The sequence below is a fragment of the Manihot esculenta genome, chromosome 2 (genome assembly GCF_001659605.2).
Source record: "Manihot esculenta cultivar AM560-2 chromosome 2, M.esculenta_v8, whole genome shotgun sequence".
In the NCBI taxonomy this organism is placed as follows: domain Eukaryota; kingdom Viridiplantae; phylum Streptophyta; class Magnoliopsida; order Malpighiales; family Euphorbiaceae; genus Manihot; species Manihot esculenta.
In genome coordinates this window covers 11,445,266-11,463,252 of record NC_035162.2, presented here as the reverse complement: position 1 = coordinate 11,463,252, position 17,987 = coordinate 11,445,266, and the positions used below count along the sequence as shown (strand labels likewise).

The 17,987-nt window shown below is 33.7% G+C and overlaps 3 protein-coding genes across 7 annotated transcripts; all 3 read right to left on the bottom strand.

Moving 5' to 3' along the window:
• Positions 1-486: 486 nt before the first annotated feature.
• LOC110608595 (39S ribosomal protein L41-A, mitochondrial) lies at positions 487-2,453 on the bottom strand. The gene is made up of 4 exons (XM_021747863.2): positions 2,332-2,453; positions 2,056-2,221; positions 1,577-1,641; positions 487-832 (listed from the first exon to the last, which is right to left on the bottom strand). Exons 2-4 carry the CDS (start codon positions 2,198-2,200, stop codon positions 764-766), a joined length of 279 nt encoding a protein of 92 aa, XP_021603555.1. The 5' UTR covers positions 2,201-2,221; positions 2,332-2,453; the 3' UTR covers positions 487-763.
• Positions 2,454-6,481: 4,028 nt separating this feature from the next.
• LOC110609229 (homeobox-leucine zipper protein ATHB-6) lies at positions 6,482-8,033 on the bottom strand. Its single transcript, XM_021748669.2, has 3 exons — positions 7,646-8,033; positions 7,190-7,563; positions 6,482-7,094 (listed from the first exon to the last, which is right to left on the bottom strand). Exons 1-3 carry the CDS (start codon positions 7,704-7,706, stop codon positions 6,729-6,731), a joined length of 801 nt encoding a protein of 266 aa, XP_021604361.1. The 5' UTR covers positions 7,707-8,033; the 3' UTR covers positions 6,482-6,728.
• A 2,034-nt stretch (positions 8,034-10,067) lies between these two features.
• LOC110609228 (queuine tRNA-ribosyltransferase catalytic subunit 1) lies at positions 10,068-16,913 on the bottom strand. Of its 5 annotated transcripts, XR_002487001.2 has the most exons (17): positions 16,714-16,913; positions 16,531-16,595; positions 16,198-16,291; positions 15,910-16,088; positions 15,580-15,630; positions 14,883-14,939; positions 14,518-14,638; positions 13,819-13,885; positions 13,667-13,708; positions 13,214-13,319; positions 12,993-13,103; positions 11,922-11,993; positions 11,732-11,833; positions 11,606-11,652; positions 11,430-11,457; positions 10,577-10,840; positions 10,068-10,445 (listed from the first exon to the last, which is right to left on the bottom strand). XR_002487001.2 is itself a non-coding variant. In XM_021748666.2 (16 exons), the coding sequence occupies exons 2-16, from the start codon at positions 16,546-16,548 to the stop codon at positions 10,733-10,735; spliced, it is 1,203 nt and encodes a 400-aa protein (XP_021604358.1). In that variant the 5' UTR covers positions 16,549-16,595; positions 16,684-16,913; the 3' UTR covers positions 10,522-10,732. The 5 variants fall into 5 exon arrangements, 4 of the variants coding, with proteins under 4 accessions (XP_021604358.1, XP_021604360.1, XP_043810163.1 ...); XM_021748666.2 differs by lacking the exon at positions 10,068-10,445 and having other exon boundaries at positions 10,522-10,840; positions 16,684-16,913; XM_021748668.2 differs by lacking the exon at positions 10,068-10,445 and having other exon boundaries at positions 10,522-10,840; positions 16,531-16,592; positions 16,684-16,913.
• Positions 16,914-17,987: the final 1,074 nt, after the last annotated feature.

The following is a 17,987-nucleotide window of genomic DNA, read 5'->3' as shown; positions in this document are numbered from 1 at the left end:
TTATTTTATAATTTTAAATATTTTATTTTTTATATTACTTTTTTTAACGGTGCATGCAGTGCAGTCCTGCATGCATGACTGCATGACTCATGTGCAGTCATGGGGTCTGGATATGTTCGGCACTCAAAGTGCCGAACATGTCCAGTTCGACACTCATGCTGTCGAATTGTCCTTTGTTCGGCACCCATAATGTCGAACAAGATTGTTCGGCACTATGACTGTCGAACTTAGTCCTTTGACACACAGAATTCGAAAATAATTTTGAGTTCTGCATGTTTTGATAATAATTTTTTCAAATCTGCATGATATGAAAAAAAGCTCCTGGCTTTGACGGATTGGAGGAAGTATATGTGACATAGATTGAAAAGCTGCTCAGCCAACCATAAAATCACTGAACCTGCTTACAGAAAAGATCACACTGATTCAAATTTAAAAAAAAAATAAAATCACACCATTGCAACGTCCACCAAAAGCCAGCACAGAATCAATGCAAAGTTCAATATCACATGGTTTTCATTCTTATGGGGCTGAATGTGTATTGTAGAATTTGTCCTACTATATAGTTTAACAAATCAGAGTTGAAAAGGCAAGTATAATTTGTTAGTTTTAATAAGGAACGGACACCACTAAACTAAGTTCTCATTTCTTTCAGAGAGTACTTCATAATGCAATTATAGAAAACATCCAACTTAATTCCACATCAACAAAGTGGCAGCTGGACTATGAAACAAGAGATTGAATACTTCTTCTCATTCCATTTATTTTATTTGGCTGCTTCAGAAGCTTCAGTTGTTTTAACTTCTCTTGGACACTGAGAGACATAAGGCTTTAGCTGAAAGCAAAATAAGAAAATTCTGATTAGCAGAATGATAGAAGCTTACCAAAGAATTTGGTAGACCATGAAAAGAATGAAGAAATCATGGAAATGAGGAATAATTTTTTTAATTAAGTAATTTGAACATGAACTATGAATATTAACTATGTCCTCTCTTAGTTCTCATGATAACTTCATTATATAGCAGATATCCACAACACAATATTCTAGGAGGGGAGAGAGATGCTTGTGATGATAAATTTCTCCACTGAGATGATACACCACAGGAATTTAAAAAGAAGCATTACAAGCTAAACAACCAAATGGACAAAACATATATCATTCCATCATCCAAAACCAATAGTTCAGATGCACTCCAAGAAAAAACATATTCCCAAACAATGGCTCTCTAGGGTTTGGATGTGGGCTGGGTTTTGTTTGTATTGACCCTAAAGGCTTTTGTTGTGCATGCATTTATGTAGGCCTTGGGCCTTAACTTTTTAATCAATGTCAATTATCTACCGGCCAAAAAAAAACAGAGCTTCTGATACCCAGAGTAGTAGTAGCACAGCTTCCTCAATCAACAGCTTGCAAAAAATTATTGCTTAACCACTCCAGAACTTTAAAAAGAGACCAACAAACTTCAAAAACGAACCAATAAATTCCCTCGAACATATTAACAATGCCATTTGGATGTTGGATCCAAGTGCTATACATCAGTAACCTAGAAACAGAAAAGAGAGAAAGGTACAGGAAGAGTACCTTAAAGTCGGTCAAATCAGGGACTACATAGTTGGGCAATTTCTCAGGCACAATAACGTATCCACCTGCAACAATCAGTCTGATCAGAAAGTAGAAACAGAATACAGCTGATGAAATTGACCATGAAAAGCAGCATGCTGTCCTTCTGTTCGCTACTAAAAACCAATTTGAACTCCGAGGAGTTAGAAACAAACCTAAGTTTAGGTGTCATAAACTTCTATGGAACTTAAGGTTAGAAGTCCACTTGCTAATTCAAGAACCTTCTCTTAGTTTAACATTCAATCAAGCACCTGGTAAGCATAAAAATAACAGGGCTCTTTCTATGAAAAAAAATTATTAACAAAGATATTAGGCGAGCTTAATCTGACAATGCCCATTTCATACCATTAAAAGATCTCACCACGAGTAACAAGAATTCTCAATCAAATATAAGCGGAGATCATCAATTTATTATATAAAGACTTTGAAAAAAATGGGACCTTTGCGAGTGTGAAAACCGGTGGGCTTGCAGTTCTTCCCCTTGTAGTAATCGCGAGGAGCGCGTTTTGACGAGAGAATGTCCAATGACGATGTTCGCTTCCTCCGCATTGCTCTTCCTATCCCCATTATCAGTCCCAACGGCATTTTCGAGCAAAATAAGCTAATCTGTGGTGTTAAAAAAGTGAATAACAAAATCGTTGCAATGTTTAGCCATTTGTATCTGATAACAAAGAGATATAGAAAGATTTGACACGTTAAGATAGAAAGAAACTCACTGGATTGCAGGCTTTGGCGAATCAGCGAAGCAGAGTGAAACTCAGAGGGGTTTCTCCGCTTTGCAGGATAGTGAAAAGAGAAATGTGCCCACACTAGTTTGGGCCACAAGCCCAAGCCCAAGACCTTCATGTGAGCTGCCTTAATTGTTTATGGGCTTATTCCTCTGAGTTTCCGAAACGAAAAAATTTCTTAAATCTAAACCAATAAAAGCAAGTGGATACCTCTTTTATATATATAAGACTTATTTCTTCAATAGAATAATACTTTGTTTTTTTTTAAACCATGTAAAAGGATTGCATGGCAAATACAAGAGGCTATAGTAAAAATTCAAAGGCTTAAACCATACAAATCAACCCAAAATAAAACAAATCAATCCAACTACTCAATAGAAAACACAAACAAATCGAACCAAACAACCAAATAACTACTCCATACTGAACCAACACCGAGTCAATAAAGCAAACACCAAACAAAAGTTAAAACTCTCCTCCACCAAACAACAACCAATACAGAGCAAAGCAAAGCTCAATGATGATCAAAGAAGCATAAAGACAACTAAAAGAAAGACATGCAATAAGCACAAAGGAAAGAAGTTTTTGAGATTATTAGTAGTGACTAATAAATATGGGAGATACTATGAAACTACGTTAAACAACAACCAAAAGGAGCAGTAGCCATCCAACATATCAATGTGATATGAAAGTGGCAACATCACTTCAACAAAATCCATTCAAAAAATTGAAGTCGAATACCCTTAAATCAAATTCAACAAGCATATCTCCTCGGATGAGCTATAAAAATCTGAAAATACAACAATAAAATAAAAAGCCAAAAATAAGAAATCGTACAAAAATCCTCAATGAAAGAGAAAAGGAGATGGGGTGGTAAAATAGTTCACGAAATAAAATTCTTTATTTTTTTTTTCTCAATTTTTGCCCTTCTCTCTTCTTTCTTCTCTCTTCTCTCTTCTCTCTTCACTTTTTTTTTTAAGTTGTAGAAGAATACTTTGTTTCAATACTTAAATAAAACTTGAGGAATTAAGATTCTAATTTCTTAAAATGACAAAACAAAACAAAAGAAATAAAAAAAGAAAAAATTGTATAATTTCACACTAAATGAGTTTTGGCAAATAAATAAATGAGATATACAAATAAATTTTATCAAAGTCCAAGAGTTGTTCAAAATCTCTTGGTCTAAATTCTATAATCAAATGCAGCCTAAATAATGTTGAGTTTAAGCTATGTCTACATGTCTTTTAATAATCTTAGAAAATATTTAACAACATATTTTTATACATGTTGAGCGTATTTAAAAAAAACATTAGTAATTTTTTTTAATTAAAGAAAAAGTTAAATTATTTTTAAGAAAACGTCTCCTTATTTTGAAAAAACAAAATCATTTTCTTTATTTTAAAAATATTATTAACATTATTACATAAATTTATTAATATATATATATTTTTAATATTACAGTCAAACAATAATAAATAAGTTATTTTCTTAATATTTTTTTCACAGAACTTACTAGTTATTTTCTATAAATATAATAGATATAAATATATTGGTAGATTAAAAATTGTGAGCATATTTGTATGATTTAAGGGTTAAAATCACTAAAAATAGTCAAAATATATGTAAAATTATAATAAATTAAAATCAAGCTCAAATTTTTAAATAGTGAAATTAAATTAAAAAAATATTGATGAAGGTTTACAAAGTGTTATCTAAACTTAGTTCGAGAGGAGAGTGTTCCTCTCCTTTTATCCTTTTCTTTTGTCTGTCAGTGACGTGTAACGGTCTTACCGCTATTGGGCTACCTATTCCTGCCATTCTGATACGGTCATACGAGAATATCAGATATTCTGCTTCATGCGTAACGACCACTTAATTCTCCTCTGGCGCGCATGCGGAGGGTTCCACCAGATGGGTGGACTGGCCATCTTCCTTCTTCTGGGCTGGACTGGAAGATGAGATTAAGGTTGAACTTAGAGGAGGTCTGATTATTGGGCCGGAATAGGCAGGGCCGGCCTGATTGAAAAATTTAAATGGGGTCCGGTCTTAAGACTGAGCGGGCTGGACCTGACTCACGAGGAAAGCCTTTAGGTCATGGACTGTTATCGTGGGTCTGGCCTTAGACCGGGTTAGTGAAATTCAGCGGTCATCAAATAACAAGTTTTTACTATTTTATGATTTTATAATTTAAAGAAGTGAAGGTTGAGTGATAAAATAAAAATTGAAGTATTTAATTGTTATATGCCACCAGAATTGGGGTACTGAATTTTGATCTGAGTGTTTTTGGATATGGACAATCCATTCAGATAAGAACACTTGCATTATATCTTGTTATAAAACTACTCATTTACGTCATAAGGCTTAAACAAAGACGTACTAATCAATCCCAATCCTGAAGGGAGAAATGAAAGCACCCACGCAGGGGAAACTGGAAAGGGACGTGCGGCTTGTGGCTTTTTATCCACAAAACACTGTTGAGTCTGGTTTCGTTTGCCATAATTTTAAAAATAATGTTTAGTAGTGGAGAGAATAAATTATTATTTATAAAATTTGATTAATTATTATCTAAATATTTATTTAGCAGTAATAAAATTTGATGACCGTTGAGTCTCTACCTACTGGGAGCGATGTCAGATTTAAAGAGAATAATTCTGATTCAAAACTTATGAAATTTTTATTTGTTTGATTGGTTTTAGCATTTTAAGTCTCGACTCCAATAGACAGGATCGCAAGTTAAAGACCAATGAAAAATGATTCAATCCAGTGATGTAATATGAAAGAAAATGGTTGATCCAGTCACTTTACAATTCTGTTTATATCTTTATACTTACAAACGAAATGATAAAAACAGATGACACGAATAATAAAAATGAATAACAATCTAACGAAACAAGGACGAAGCTAATAAATAAAATAAAAAAGAATAAAAAGAAAGATTTTTTAAGATTACAACCTTATTATCTGGATATGAAAGCATCAAAATTATTAACCACTGTTACCACAGCTAATATTGTTGAATATAGCCTTTGTGAGTGGTGGTTGTGGGTGGTGTGACGGGTGCGTTAATCAAAGACTGCACCCCGACTTTGGCTAATAGGAGTGGGTGGGTTTCTGCTTTCTTCTTTCTACTTTCTAGGGATTGCCACACAACGTCATGGCAATCTAGCTAGCTAGATTCCATAGATCATTAACAGTCAAACATGGGTGACACAATGGTCCCTTTTCCTGACATGAAAACGACTTTGAGGAGCTAAATAGTCACAGCAGCTTTTTTCTGTCTTTTCCCACTTCGAAAACTACAGAAAACTGGAAAATGACTTCTTTCCTTTCTTCTTCCACACGTTGAAGCCTGCTAAATTGCTTCATTCAAGCAACATAAGCGGTTTTATTACTTTAATATTCTTGAAACACTATATTCGAATTCGTGTAATTGTTTTAAGCTTCAAGGAAAAAAAAAACTTGAGCTTTTCAACTGGTTGCCATTCTTGAATTACAGCATCAGTATGCTGTCAAGGATATGGTTGGTTTGGTTGGGGGGATGAAGGTGTCTACAATTTAGAGCAGAGCTTTGTCCTTTACAGAATCTAGACTCTTAGGCTGTGGTACCACTAAAAAAATAGCTCTTGGCAAAGTCTTGCGTCTTGCTATTGATTATTGTTAGCTACAGGTCAGGATCTACCATTTACCAACCACGTGGGTTGACAGATGATCATCAGAACACAAACACGTAAGGGAAATCAAACAAGAGGGAAGAAAAAAGATCAGAAGTTCACACAATTTAATTCAAATTTAAGTTTCCAGCTTAAACATCTCACCGATGTTCATGAAAATTCATCATCTAGGCTGGTTCACAAAGAACCCAACTTTGTGCTGCTATTGATATTCTAATTTTCCAGTTTTCATGTTACATGAATTATGTTAGGAGTGGTATGGATATGAATGAATAAATGCAGCCTTATTTTGTAATTTGCCTCTTTCTCTATCTATATGTGAAAACAAATTGGCCAGTTTCCCATGATTAAAAAAGTACAGGCATGAGAAAGAGAAAAATGGAAGAACACTCCCCTGGGTGGGGCATCATTCTTTGGCCACATCAAAGTGGAGGCTTATTTTTAGTCAATAGTCATGCAATAGCAACTTACAAAGTAAACTACTAGCTTCTTTATAATCCAATAGCAGCTAAGATCGCTGCTTAATATGGTATTGGTTCTTGACAGAAAGTTACTTAAATTGGTTACTGCTCATTATGATCTCTACACCAGTGGCAAATTGTGTTAACTTCACTGCTCCAGCCTTTTTTTGCAGTAAGGAAGCAAGAATGAAGTCCCAATCTACCATTTCTCCAAATACCAGTTTATTATATTTTTCATGTCCTAAACTAGAATTTACAGCTCAGGAAAGTGCCAGTGCAGGGTGGGAGCTTGATCAACTGAAAAGAAATTGCAGGATTCCTCTGTATTGAACAAATTTTGCTCTTCCAGTTTGACAACATGGGGTTGATATACTTGAAACCCATTGCCCAAAATGGTTCTTGATTCTGATAACTGAATCCAATTCATTAATGGGTGTGAAGATAAACCACTGATTTGGTCCTTGATGGTTGGGTTGGAATTTTCATTGTCACTGATTTCATGGCTCTGACTCTGCACTGAAATATTGTTCTCTGACACTGAAACAGGGCACTCTTCCTCTTTGACAGAGTTACTGCTGTCTGCATTTTCTTCCCTGAGCTTTGCTTTCAATTCCTTTAACTGAAATTCAAGCACCAAAACAGAAAAATATTAGGACCCAAAATCTTTAAATCAAATTATTTAGTGATCAAAACGACAATTCATTGGTTTTCAACCTGTAGAACTAGAGATTCGTTCTGTCTTTCAAGATTATCGTAGTTAAGCTTTAAATCTTCATAATTGGCTTTGAGGGCGACATATTCTTTCTCCAACTGTTTAGTCTTCCAACGGGCACGGCGGTTTTGGAACCAAATAGCTACTTGTCGTGGTTGGAGGCCTAACTCTTCTGCCAATCTCTGCTTTCTCTCTGGCTCAAGCTTGTTTTCCACCTCAAAAGTCTTCTCCAAGGCCTTGACTTGATCCAGGGTCAATCTTCTTTTCTTTTCAGCAGTATGTGTAGCATCTTCAGTGTAGTCTTCTTCCTCGAGGTTATCTAACATTGCCTGAAACTCTTTAGTGTATCCCTGGGTTTGGTTTTGAGTCTTCTCCTCTGGAATAACAGGATCATTGAAATAAAAGACGTTTATGAGGTTAATTATCATATGACCTCGCTTGAAAATAAAGATGTTTACCTTTGGAAGAAGAAGTAGAGACTAAAGCAGCTAATGAATCTGAGGAACTGAATCGCTTCATGGTTGAAACTTGAAATCAAGAAAGGACTTCAGCAAATATATATTGCACAAGGCTGGTTTAGTGTGGCAAATATTGAGCAGAATAGGAAAATGACTCGCCAAAGAAGTTAAAGCTTCTGGGTTTTTGCTCAATCTCTGAAGCCCACAAAAAGAAAAACAGAGAATCAAGTACACAGTAATCTGAAGTAAATTCTAGTAATCATAAGACTTTAATCTGAAGTAAATTCTAGTAATCATAAGACTTCCTCAAGCTAATCATTGTGTGATCATGCAAATCATTCTAGAGAGAGAAGAGAGAGTGAAGTCTCAGAGACAGTGAAGCAGCTTCACCAGGCAGGTAGCCACAGTTATATAATGTCATGCACTTGTAACTGTTCTGAGGCGAGGAGTTGATTGACGCAAAATCAATATTTTAATAATATTAAATGATTCTTATTTAGAATTTTTTAGTGATATCACGTCCTTCATAATCATTACACAGTCTAAGCCTCTTATTTATTTATTTTTTTTAACAAAAGGTAACTAAACCACATTTTTTTCTGAGAAGAATTGAAACATAAATTCAGTGAAGTAAAGTTGGAGACATACTTCAGAAAATGATATGTAATAAATTGAAATCTTTGGATTTATATACAGGTTAGTCTTTTAATCAAAGTGTTAGCACATCGGTCATCAGCACTTGAATGAACAAGCTAACAAGAACAAACAGGCCCACAAGCTTCAGCCTTCAGCAATGGATGTTAACCAGTCAAGCAAAGAGATTAAGCAACTCTTGCCTTTAATATACACTTAAGTTCATTCAACTGACAGTTCTAGCATCATTTTCTTTTCTTGTTAAACTGTCAATTGAATGAACTTAAAGTATCATTATTTAAGATTAGATCGTGCTGTTTAATTTGCATTCAGACGTGCTAGTTTTGGGTTGAAGTTAAAAAAATGAGGGTGTTCTGCTCAATTAAGTTGTGTCAAATGGGTCTGTGGTAGTAATTTTGAGGCTAAGAGAAGAGAAATCAAGTAGCACACAGCTGGCTTCCAATTCAAGCAATGAGAGGTCAACAATTGCAGCTTAATCAGGCAGTTGGTACTGGCTATCCCGGAAGAAAACCAAGACCACTCGAAAGATTGCAACTTGGGAAATTCCAGCAAGTGTTTCGAGGGCAAATTGCAATGTATAATCAGTCTGTTATGTGTATGTCTATCATTACTTCTTTTTCAAATTATAAAATGACTCTGAATTATACTGAAAAATCTTTACACGGATTTGAATATATACTCAATTAATGAAATAATATACTAATTAAAATCAAGATAGACCTCACGTTAAAATCTAAATTAATGATTTTTTATTGACTGATGTATATATATACGGAATATTTATAAAAAAATTTCTTTATGAATTAAATGCACCGAACGAATTCTCTAGATTTAGAAAGTAGGCCCATGTATTTTATGAAAGAGGGAGTACAAACTCAAGAGGTACTCAATAATTAATTCTTTTGAATTTTTAAATAAAAAAAAATTTTTTTTATCAAACAAGTGGAGCCTAAATGTTGAAATCTGCATGATGATTTTTTTCTCCTGTTTTAAGTAAAACGAGTGAGATTGTTGATAGGTTTCATGGGTTAATTATCCGATTATGAGGATTACAAATGGCAGAGGAAGACTTGCATACTCGAATGAGCTCTAATTTCCCTTAATGATGGTCAAAAAAGGTTAAGTTTATGAGGGGAGGGGAATTTCCACCGGAGCACCGACCTCTTGCTCCTTAGCAAGTAACAGGTAGTTCAGGATTCGACACCTGTGATGTACGCAATATATCGCCAGTCAAATCCACATGCTTCATATGAAGAAGGCCAGCCAACCAAGTCAAACTTTACTTTGAGGCTCTGGCCCCAATTTTCACGCTTCCTAATTCCCAAACTATACACAATCGTTTGTAAATTTTAGTTAAATTCAAGACAAGGCCATTATATGGAGATATTTTTTATGCTAGATTTTATTTTATTTTATTTTTAAAATAAGAATTAAAAAAGTGAAAAGTTTAACAAAATAAATTATATGCATTGTATTTTATTGAAGGAAAGCCAAAGTCCCTCTTTTTTTTAAAGGGACGAGACAAGACTTCTTGCAATAGTATTGAAGACATTTTTAAAAAACTCAAATCCATAAGAAAAGGCAGATGAGTGTCATTAAAGAGATTATTATTTTTAATTTGTTAGGAGAAAGAAAAGTAAAAGAAGTGTTTTAGTATAAATTTAATTTAGTATCAAACATAATATACTGCACTTATAGTTTTTTGTTTTTTTTTTAATCATCTTAAAATCTACAGTGGAAATAAAAGTTCTTATGGTGTATGGCATGGTTGCGTGGAAAGATGTAGATTTGGACATCTATCAATGGATTGGCAATTTTGGTACATGCTTCATTATAATATTTTGAAGAGCCGTCCAAAATATAGGTTGGAAAGTCGTAAAAAAGAATATTTTGTTGGATTTTGACGTCCACTTCAATCTAATCATATGAAGTAATTGAGGGTGAGCTTTGGAAGATAGGCTGGAATTCAGTGTCTCAAAAGGTTGAGCATCACATCGCTTAATTGTCCTGTTCTTGGACTTTCTTGGCCTACGCAGTCATATTCATTACTCTCGACTTTTTAATTTCCGCTTAATCATGCGGCTCTCTGGAACAGCTCCAGAAGTTAGGCATGTATGCATCTCAAATGCAAGTTCATCAAACAAATCTGTAACAAGCGATAAATATCTGTGAGAATACATTTTCAAAATACAATCTTAATTAGAATGAAACGAGCGAGAGTAAAAAAATGAAAGTCATTGGAATGTGCGTCAAAAAATCAATTATAAATGTTTAGACCTCCAAAGGTGGTAAAGTTTGTATCCGGGTAACAGTATACGAGATGAAATTATGCTGCCTTCTGATGTCTCCTATAAATTATATTTCTTCAATTGTGAGTCCTTTTTTGAGTCAAAATTTGTAGAAGCCTGTTTCTTGGCTGGCATCCTCTTTTTTCTAATTATAATCTTGGGGAGAAGTGAATGGAGCACAGCAGGATGAGATGTCAATTCCAGCAACCTCCATGGCATTGCAGACCCATTCAGGGATATCACCTTTGGGAAACTACAAGGCAATAACAAAATCTACAGTCAGGGTTTATGCACCACTACCACAGCATCATTGGTATCTTAAATCATTATTCTTTTCATGGTAACTTGCCCCAGACAAGCCACCACTTCTACTAACGCTGCTAAAGCCTATGTGGCAGCTTCAACAATTATGTGTAAGAAAAACTGATAAACCAAGTTACGGAAAGGTAGATATACTTGGTGAGAAAGCAGTTCATAAACTTGACTACACTTGGGTCATTCCATATTTGAATTTTGCGGAGTACATGAGAAATAGTGTCAAAGGCTCAAAACAACAAAATCAGCGAGTAGTTCAAAAACCACAGAAAATTATGAAAATATCATAGTTGTTTAGTTTAGCAATCAACTTTATCTAAATTAGTTTGATGGAGCCAGAAAGAGAAAACCATCAATTTTTCTGTACACCAATTTACAAATGATGGATTTAGAAAGAAAAACTATCAATTTTTCCACACAGCTAACAAATTTACAAGTGATGGATCTCCCTTTCCTTTCTAGTAGTTCATGGAACACACACACACCACACACACAATCACAAAAATAGTATTAAGTGCAAGAAGTACCATTTTCTGGAGGAAGTCACAGACAAACCTGCAATAAAGGAGTAATATTATAAGACGAGACAATCACAGAATTCAGAACTCAAACACATGGCACAATGACAACCATGAAATTTGAGGACGTAAGGACATAAACTTGATAGCTGTGGAAAACAAAAAGTAGGACAAGACACACGTACTCTGGAAATCTTCCCTCAATAATTGATGAGTGTAGATCTCTGCTAAGCTGCAAGTTTTCAAAAGTACTTTACTCTTGGTTATAAATAGAGTAAAATTCGGAAAGAACTATTATCTATTGTTTGTACCTTCATCATGTAATACAAATTGTGATATGACAGCAACTGTGATCCCATGGCATCTTTTGTAACAAGGCAATGGATGTATGCCCTTGTATAGTTCTTGCAGACCTGCATCGAGAAAACAGTTAATGCAAAGACACCGTAATAGCAATTTGTAAATTAATAGCTTAAGGAGACAACTCTGTTATTATCATACCATGCAACCACATGCAGGATCAATGGGGCGTGTATCATCAACCATTGCATTGTGTTTTAGCTTCAGCACTCCCTGCAGTATCCGATTTTCAATGAGCACATATATTGTATGAAAAATACAAAATCTGTTTGCATGAGCACTCGGTTGCAAAATGGAAAAAGAAAACCTTATAACAAATCCAATCATGATAAACATGAAAAAAAGTTAGTAATATGCAAGTGTTGATTAAGAAGCTGGAAGACATAAGGTTCCAAATTCCAAAACATTTAGAAAGCAAAAGTGAATTTATGTTAGCGAATTGAAAAACTGGTTCTTCAGAACTTGCAATCACCATACATGAGATTATAGATAGAAAGTAAGAAGGTACATAAGAATTTCAACCAATGACTATGGAAACCAAAGGGCATATACATTTAGTAATATTCAAATTAGCATTTATCGTAAAATGCAGAAAAGCAAATGTAGATGTATTCTTTAATCTGTTGAAACGTGTCTTTTTTGGCATTGAGGTTAAAACTCTTTTTCTTTTTTGGTTCCTTAACAAGCATCCTTTTAGATGCTAAAAACAGTTCAAAACCATTCTTCAGTTACTTGGAGCTTTTAGGACAAAGAAAGTCAAATCAACAAACATATGATAGTACCCTTCTCACCCACAATTACTACAGCTGAACTAAAGAAACCAGGCTACTAGTATAAACATCCAACAAGGACATGAAGTTCAGTACAATATACAGAAAATATAAATGATGGTTATAGGGAAAGTTCATCATTTATGTACTTTATAATAAGACCAAATAGGCAAGTTGAATTGAATAGCATCAAAACCAACACCACTTTGAGCATTTTGTATAAAAGTTGTCCAACTGTCAAAACATTCACATAGTATAGAAAATGTTAGTAGGCATCACAAACATGATAATACATGCATACAGGATATTGTGGTTTTTTTGTATGCATATAAGGTATGATGTAAGTCAGTAGTATGCCCCAGCAACTTAAAGCATTAAAATGTAATCTCTACAATGAACCAATCCAGTTTCACATATTTTAAAGAATTTGAAAAATAATCACCTCGGGTACAAGAGCTGTGCCAAAACGAGCAGTACGGGTAGGATACACACAGTCATACATGTCAGCACCTAAAGCACTGCAAACAACAATATCCAGAGGATAACCAACACCCTGAAATATAGTTGATTATTGTCAAAGTATTAGAAAGGAGAAGCGGTGGGTAATTTAATTATCCTACTAGTTTGAAGAATGCAGTTCAGAATGATATAATTCATGCTTACCATAACATATCGTGGTTTATCTTCAGGCAATGCAGCTGTACACTGAGCAACAACACGCCAAAATGAATCTTTATCTTCACCACCAGCAAGACCACCAATTGCATAGCTGCCACCAAAGGAAACTAAGTTAAGATGCCTGCTTGATCACTAATATACAATACTAGAAACAAATATAATTTTTCAGAAGTAAAATTGCTTGAATAGACACAAGGAAAAAAAATTATCTGGAATTGGCAACAACACACTCCGTGAGCATGAAATATTGGGAGACTGGAGGCAAGGTTCAAACAATAAACTCATTTTGGAAACTGGCAACTAAACATTTATAGCAGACAGCAAAAATTTGCTTAAAAAGGGCAGGCATGCATGTAAAGCCTTTTTTTTGTGGATGAATAATTTGAAGCATGACGGTAATCCTTAATTACGTTACCACAAAAGAGTGAATGAACATACCCAGGTAAATTCCGATCTACCAAGCCTCTGACGCATATATCCCTGATTATGATATAAAAATTCTAAGTCATAACAGCAACAAACAGATGAAAGGAATTAAATTCACAACACTCAACATGATGCTAAAAGATTACATGTTAAACTGAGTTCACCTTAAAACAGGATCCAAACCACCTTGAACAATACCAAATAAATTTTGTTCATTTGGTCTTTTGTGTGCTGCCAAAAGAACAGTGCAAAGGAAAAAAGAAATCCATCAAAACTATCAACAGTGAGACAAAAAGAAGAATGGACTAGATAAGAAAACTTGAAGCAACTAGGGAAAGTTAAATAAACTAATAAATATGCATCACTTAGAAGCCAATAGGCTTTAACTCAAAAGCTAAAAAGGTAGGATGGGGTTGATTAGGTCTTAGGTTCAACAATCTGGTACGACTTAACAAACTGAATAACCAATATATTCAACTTCAAAAAGGCTGCTTTTGATGTTGATCCACCATTTAGAGACTCTATGTCTGCTTAATTGGGAAGAAACTAGATAATAATTACTGAAGATATTCTGGATCTTTTGTTTTCTTATCAGTCAGATTTATTTTTGAAATGCTTCAGTAATTACAATTTCAGACAATTTGATTTATTTACTTGTGTTTTCGGTTTCTGTTTCCTTGGTCTTGTATCTGCTTTCAACTAGCCAAAAGAACTCAAAATGCTATGTAAAGTTATTCTAGTTTGATAAACCTAATCCACTTACAGGCTACAAAATTATATCATGATATTTTGGGTTTCAGTTGTAAATTATATCAATGCTTTTGTGTAAAATAGGATTGGCATTTGGCATTAGGAAAAATTACCTGCTATACATCTGTCTATCCATCGAAGTGTACGGTACATGGCCTCCTCAATCCTTGGACCTGTGATGGTAGTTTTCACTACATCATCAAGCGCCATAATAATATCTGCACCAATTCTATTCTGCGAAACTCATTACAAAAATGTGAAAGTGATTGGGATTTTGTATACAAGAAAAAGGATTTTAAAAATGGGAGCTTGAAGAATTCCAGACACTTCATTATAAAATTCTCAATATCCAGATGCACATGTGAAGTTAAAGAGGACAAAATACTCAGATACTGTATGATCCAATGCAACATGAAGCAAAAGATAGAATTGTATGTCAGTTGAATTTTTGGGGAAAGGGTGAGTAAATAGAACTTACTTGGATTTGAATTGACTCCTCAGGTGTTAGAAGCATTGGCTTTCCATCAACTGGTGACTGAGCTAAGAAAAGGAAGCCTTAGCTATATAGGAACAGTAAACTGATGCATAGTCCATTTCTTGGTTACGAAAGAGCTAAATCAAGCAAAATCATGATAGGGACTTTTAGAGAAGTAGCAAAGCAAAAAATGACATATATCACATGTGGAGAAGTACATAAGTGCATAAATACAATAGAGACAAACAACAACACTTAAACAGCACTCCTAAATAAAGAAATCATCACTCAATGTCCTTATTGATCAAAAGAAAGGGTTACATTTAGTTACAGAATAACAGAATAACAGTCCAAAAGGACAAGAAACATTAATATCGAAGGATCAACTCTTTTTAACCTCATACAGTCATGATCAAAATAAGCACCGATATACTGCATTTCTAATTTTGACTTTCTCAAATAAAGCATAGTAAAAATAGAAGCTGGCTGTTTAATTTCTCAAACAAAATTGTCAGTATCAAGTATCATCAAGCAACCATTATAGCTCAATACAACACTAAACCTCCTTATTTATTGATAACAAGGATCTTTAGAATAGCATACAGGATCATGATCCTGTACCAACTCAGAGAATCATTTAAATATATTTGCATCATCCTTCAATTCAGAAAGCAACTTTGATGTTGATGATAAGAAATACCTGAAATGTCACGCCCTTTTCTGTGATATCAGCTAAATGCAACAATGATACCTGAAATATTAAAATAACAAAATAAAATATAAAGGGTGAAAGGGAGGCCAAAGTGTGAGCTTTAAACTGTAAATACAATTTGTTGAAAAAAAAAACTACAATAGTAATAAAATGAGCATGAAGTGAAGTACTTTGACAAGAAATCAGTTATAGATTGACATGCTGGATTCTAAGCGAATACAGTGATACTACATATGAGGAGTGAACTGACAACCCACACAAATTAATAAAAAACTAAAATTGCAAAACTGTTATGATGTATTAGATGTAGTAGACAACCATCTGGAAGCCACCAGAATCTGTAAGCAGTGCTCTAGGCCAGTTCATAAATTTATGGAGACCACCTAACTCATCAATCAGCTCGGATGTAGGACGAAGTGCCAAATGATATGTATTCCCAAGGATTATTTGACAACCAATCTCCTCAAGCTGGTTAGTTGTCAAACCTTTAATTGTCCCTGTAACCAAGAATTCCAACAACGCTCTTATAAACGTTCCCAGATTAAAATGCATAAAGAATAGAAAATGTGCAATAACATGCACACTAAATTATATCTGAACTCTAACCTTGGGTGCCCACAGGCATAAACAAAGGAGTCTGGCACACGAAATGAGGGAGTGTCAGTTGAGCTGCACGAGCACGATTAAACCTCCCTAGAACCTAGAGAGAAGAGAGGATACAAAACCATGTGTGAGCAACCATCCACATCAATCATATGTCTGTTAAAATCACCCAATAGTTAACGAAACTATTTCTTCTCATTCTATTGCTTGGTAGCTGGAATTCATGCTTATCAACATAAATGCCAGAAACTTTTCACATTGTTTGTTCAATGATGCTGAGTCTGTGAAACTGATGTAAACTAAAAATTAAAACACACACACACAAACAAGTAATACCTCAAAACGAAGTGCCATCAACACAATTCTGCTTTATATTCCTCTACAATTCCACTTGCAATCTCCTATTAAATCATTGAAAAAACAAACATGATTAAGCACTCTGAAAATTGATTGACCATTAAAACGAAATGGCAGATTGACGTGACCTACTGTGGGAAGAAGCAGTTTTGAAGGAAGTACCAGAAGCTTACAGAGGGAAGATGGAGGAAGGGACGCTCTGAACGATGATAGAGAAGCAATGTCCTAGTATTATGCTACGGAAGGCAAAACCCAGTTTTCCCGCGGCGGCTGTGCCGGCACGCGGTCGTTATTTTGCTTCCTCTTTACCTAATGTTGGACCAAAGTCAGTAGCCGAGGGAGGGACAAGGGCTACGCTTGGGCCTTGGATTCGTCAAATATACGAGCATGAAAATGGTTTTTTTATTTAGATAATTTATTTTTTATTATTTGATTTTAATTTAAAAATAAAATATGTTAATATATATAAATATTTTAATAAAATTTTCGTGTGTATTTGATAAAATATTCGATTTGTTTATATTATATTCTATATTGGGACTTGATCATATAAAATAATTTTTTTTTGTCTTAATTCTTCCTAATTAGGAGAAAATATGTTGTCTAAATTTTATGAGCATTCCAATATTAAAAATTATAGAATTTTTTTATTATTTTCAATAAAATAAATAGAGGATTAATGTTTAATTGATTAATTAAATTTTTATTTTTACATATAATTTATAATATATTTATTATAATTTATATTAAACATATTATAGTTAATTGCTATTAAATAAACTGAAATGTTAATAATTTAAATTTTATATTTATCGATTAAAATTCAATTTATAATTCAATTTAAGTTAAATTTAATAATTTCGGCAAAAGAGAAAATTCCCATAGCACCATTTTATTTGAATTTAATTATAATTGCTCATCTTAAATTTGTTCTCTTGTATGAACAACTTTGTCTTCTCTTCCATTTAGTTTTCTCCTTCGTACTTTTAAAATTTAAAAATTACTTTATCGTGAAAGTTAAAATAAATAATTATTTTATAATTCTCATTTTAATTTTTATTGTTATACCTAATTATATATTTCCTCTATTTTATATTTTTGTTTACTTTATTTTTTTAATATATTAATAAAGATAATATTTTTATTAACATTTTAATTATATATAAAATTAAATAAAATTTAACACTAATCTTAAAATGAATAAAAAATGTTGTTGCAGCAGTTTTTTTCTGTTTACTGCTACCTTGGTTTCTGAAATTGGTAATTTTCTTAATAGTTGAATTGAAATTGGCATTTCCGTTTACTAGTTGTTTGATACATCTGCAGCAGAAGAATTAGTGAATCGTTCTATTGAAAGCAGTGTACTATTTCAAATTCACCTCGTAATAACACGATTGGCTTAAAGGAAATTGAAGGCTTCGAAGGATGTCTATGAA

Coding starts and splice junctions, on each gene's coding strand:
- LOC110608595 (XM_021747863.2), bottom strand. CDS start 2,200: ATGCCGTTGGGACTGATAATGGGGATAGGAAGAGCAATGCGGAGGAAG. Junction 1,642..2,055: donor CGGTTTTCACACTCGCAAAG/GTCCCATTTTTT, acceptor TGATTGTTGCAG/GTGGATACGTTATTGTGCCT. Junction 833..1,576: donor CTGATTTGACCGACTTTAAG/GTACTCTTCCTG, acceptor TTTTGCTTTCAG/CTAAAGCCTTATGTCTCTCA.
- LOC110609229 (XM_021748669.2), bottom strand. CDS start 7,706: ATGAAGCGATTCAGTTCCTCAGATTCATTAGCTGCTTTAGTCTCTACT. Junction 7,564..7,645: donor CTCTACTTCTTCTTCCAAAG/GTAAACATCTTT, acceptor CTGTTATTCCAG/AGGAGAAGACTCAAAACCAA. Junction 7,095..7,189: donor ACGAATCTCTAGTTCTACAG/GTTGAAAACCAA, acceptor CTTGAATTTCAG/TTAAAGGAATTGAAAGCAAA.
- LOC110609228 (XM_021748666.2), bottom strand. Junction 13,104..13,213: donor ATAAACCACGATATGTTATG/GTAAGCATGAAT, acceptor ACTATATTTCAG/GGTGTTGGTTATCCTCTGGA. Junction 11,994..12,992: donor GCACAGCTCTTGTACCCGAG/GTGATTATTTTT, acceptor CGGATACTGCAG/GGAGTGCTGAAGCTAAAACA.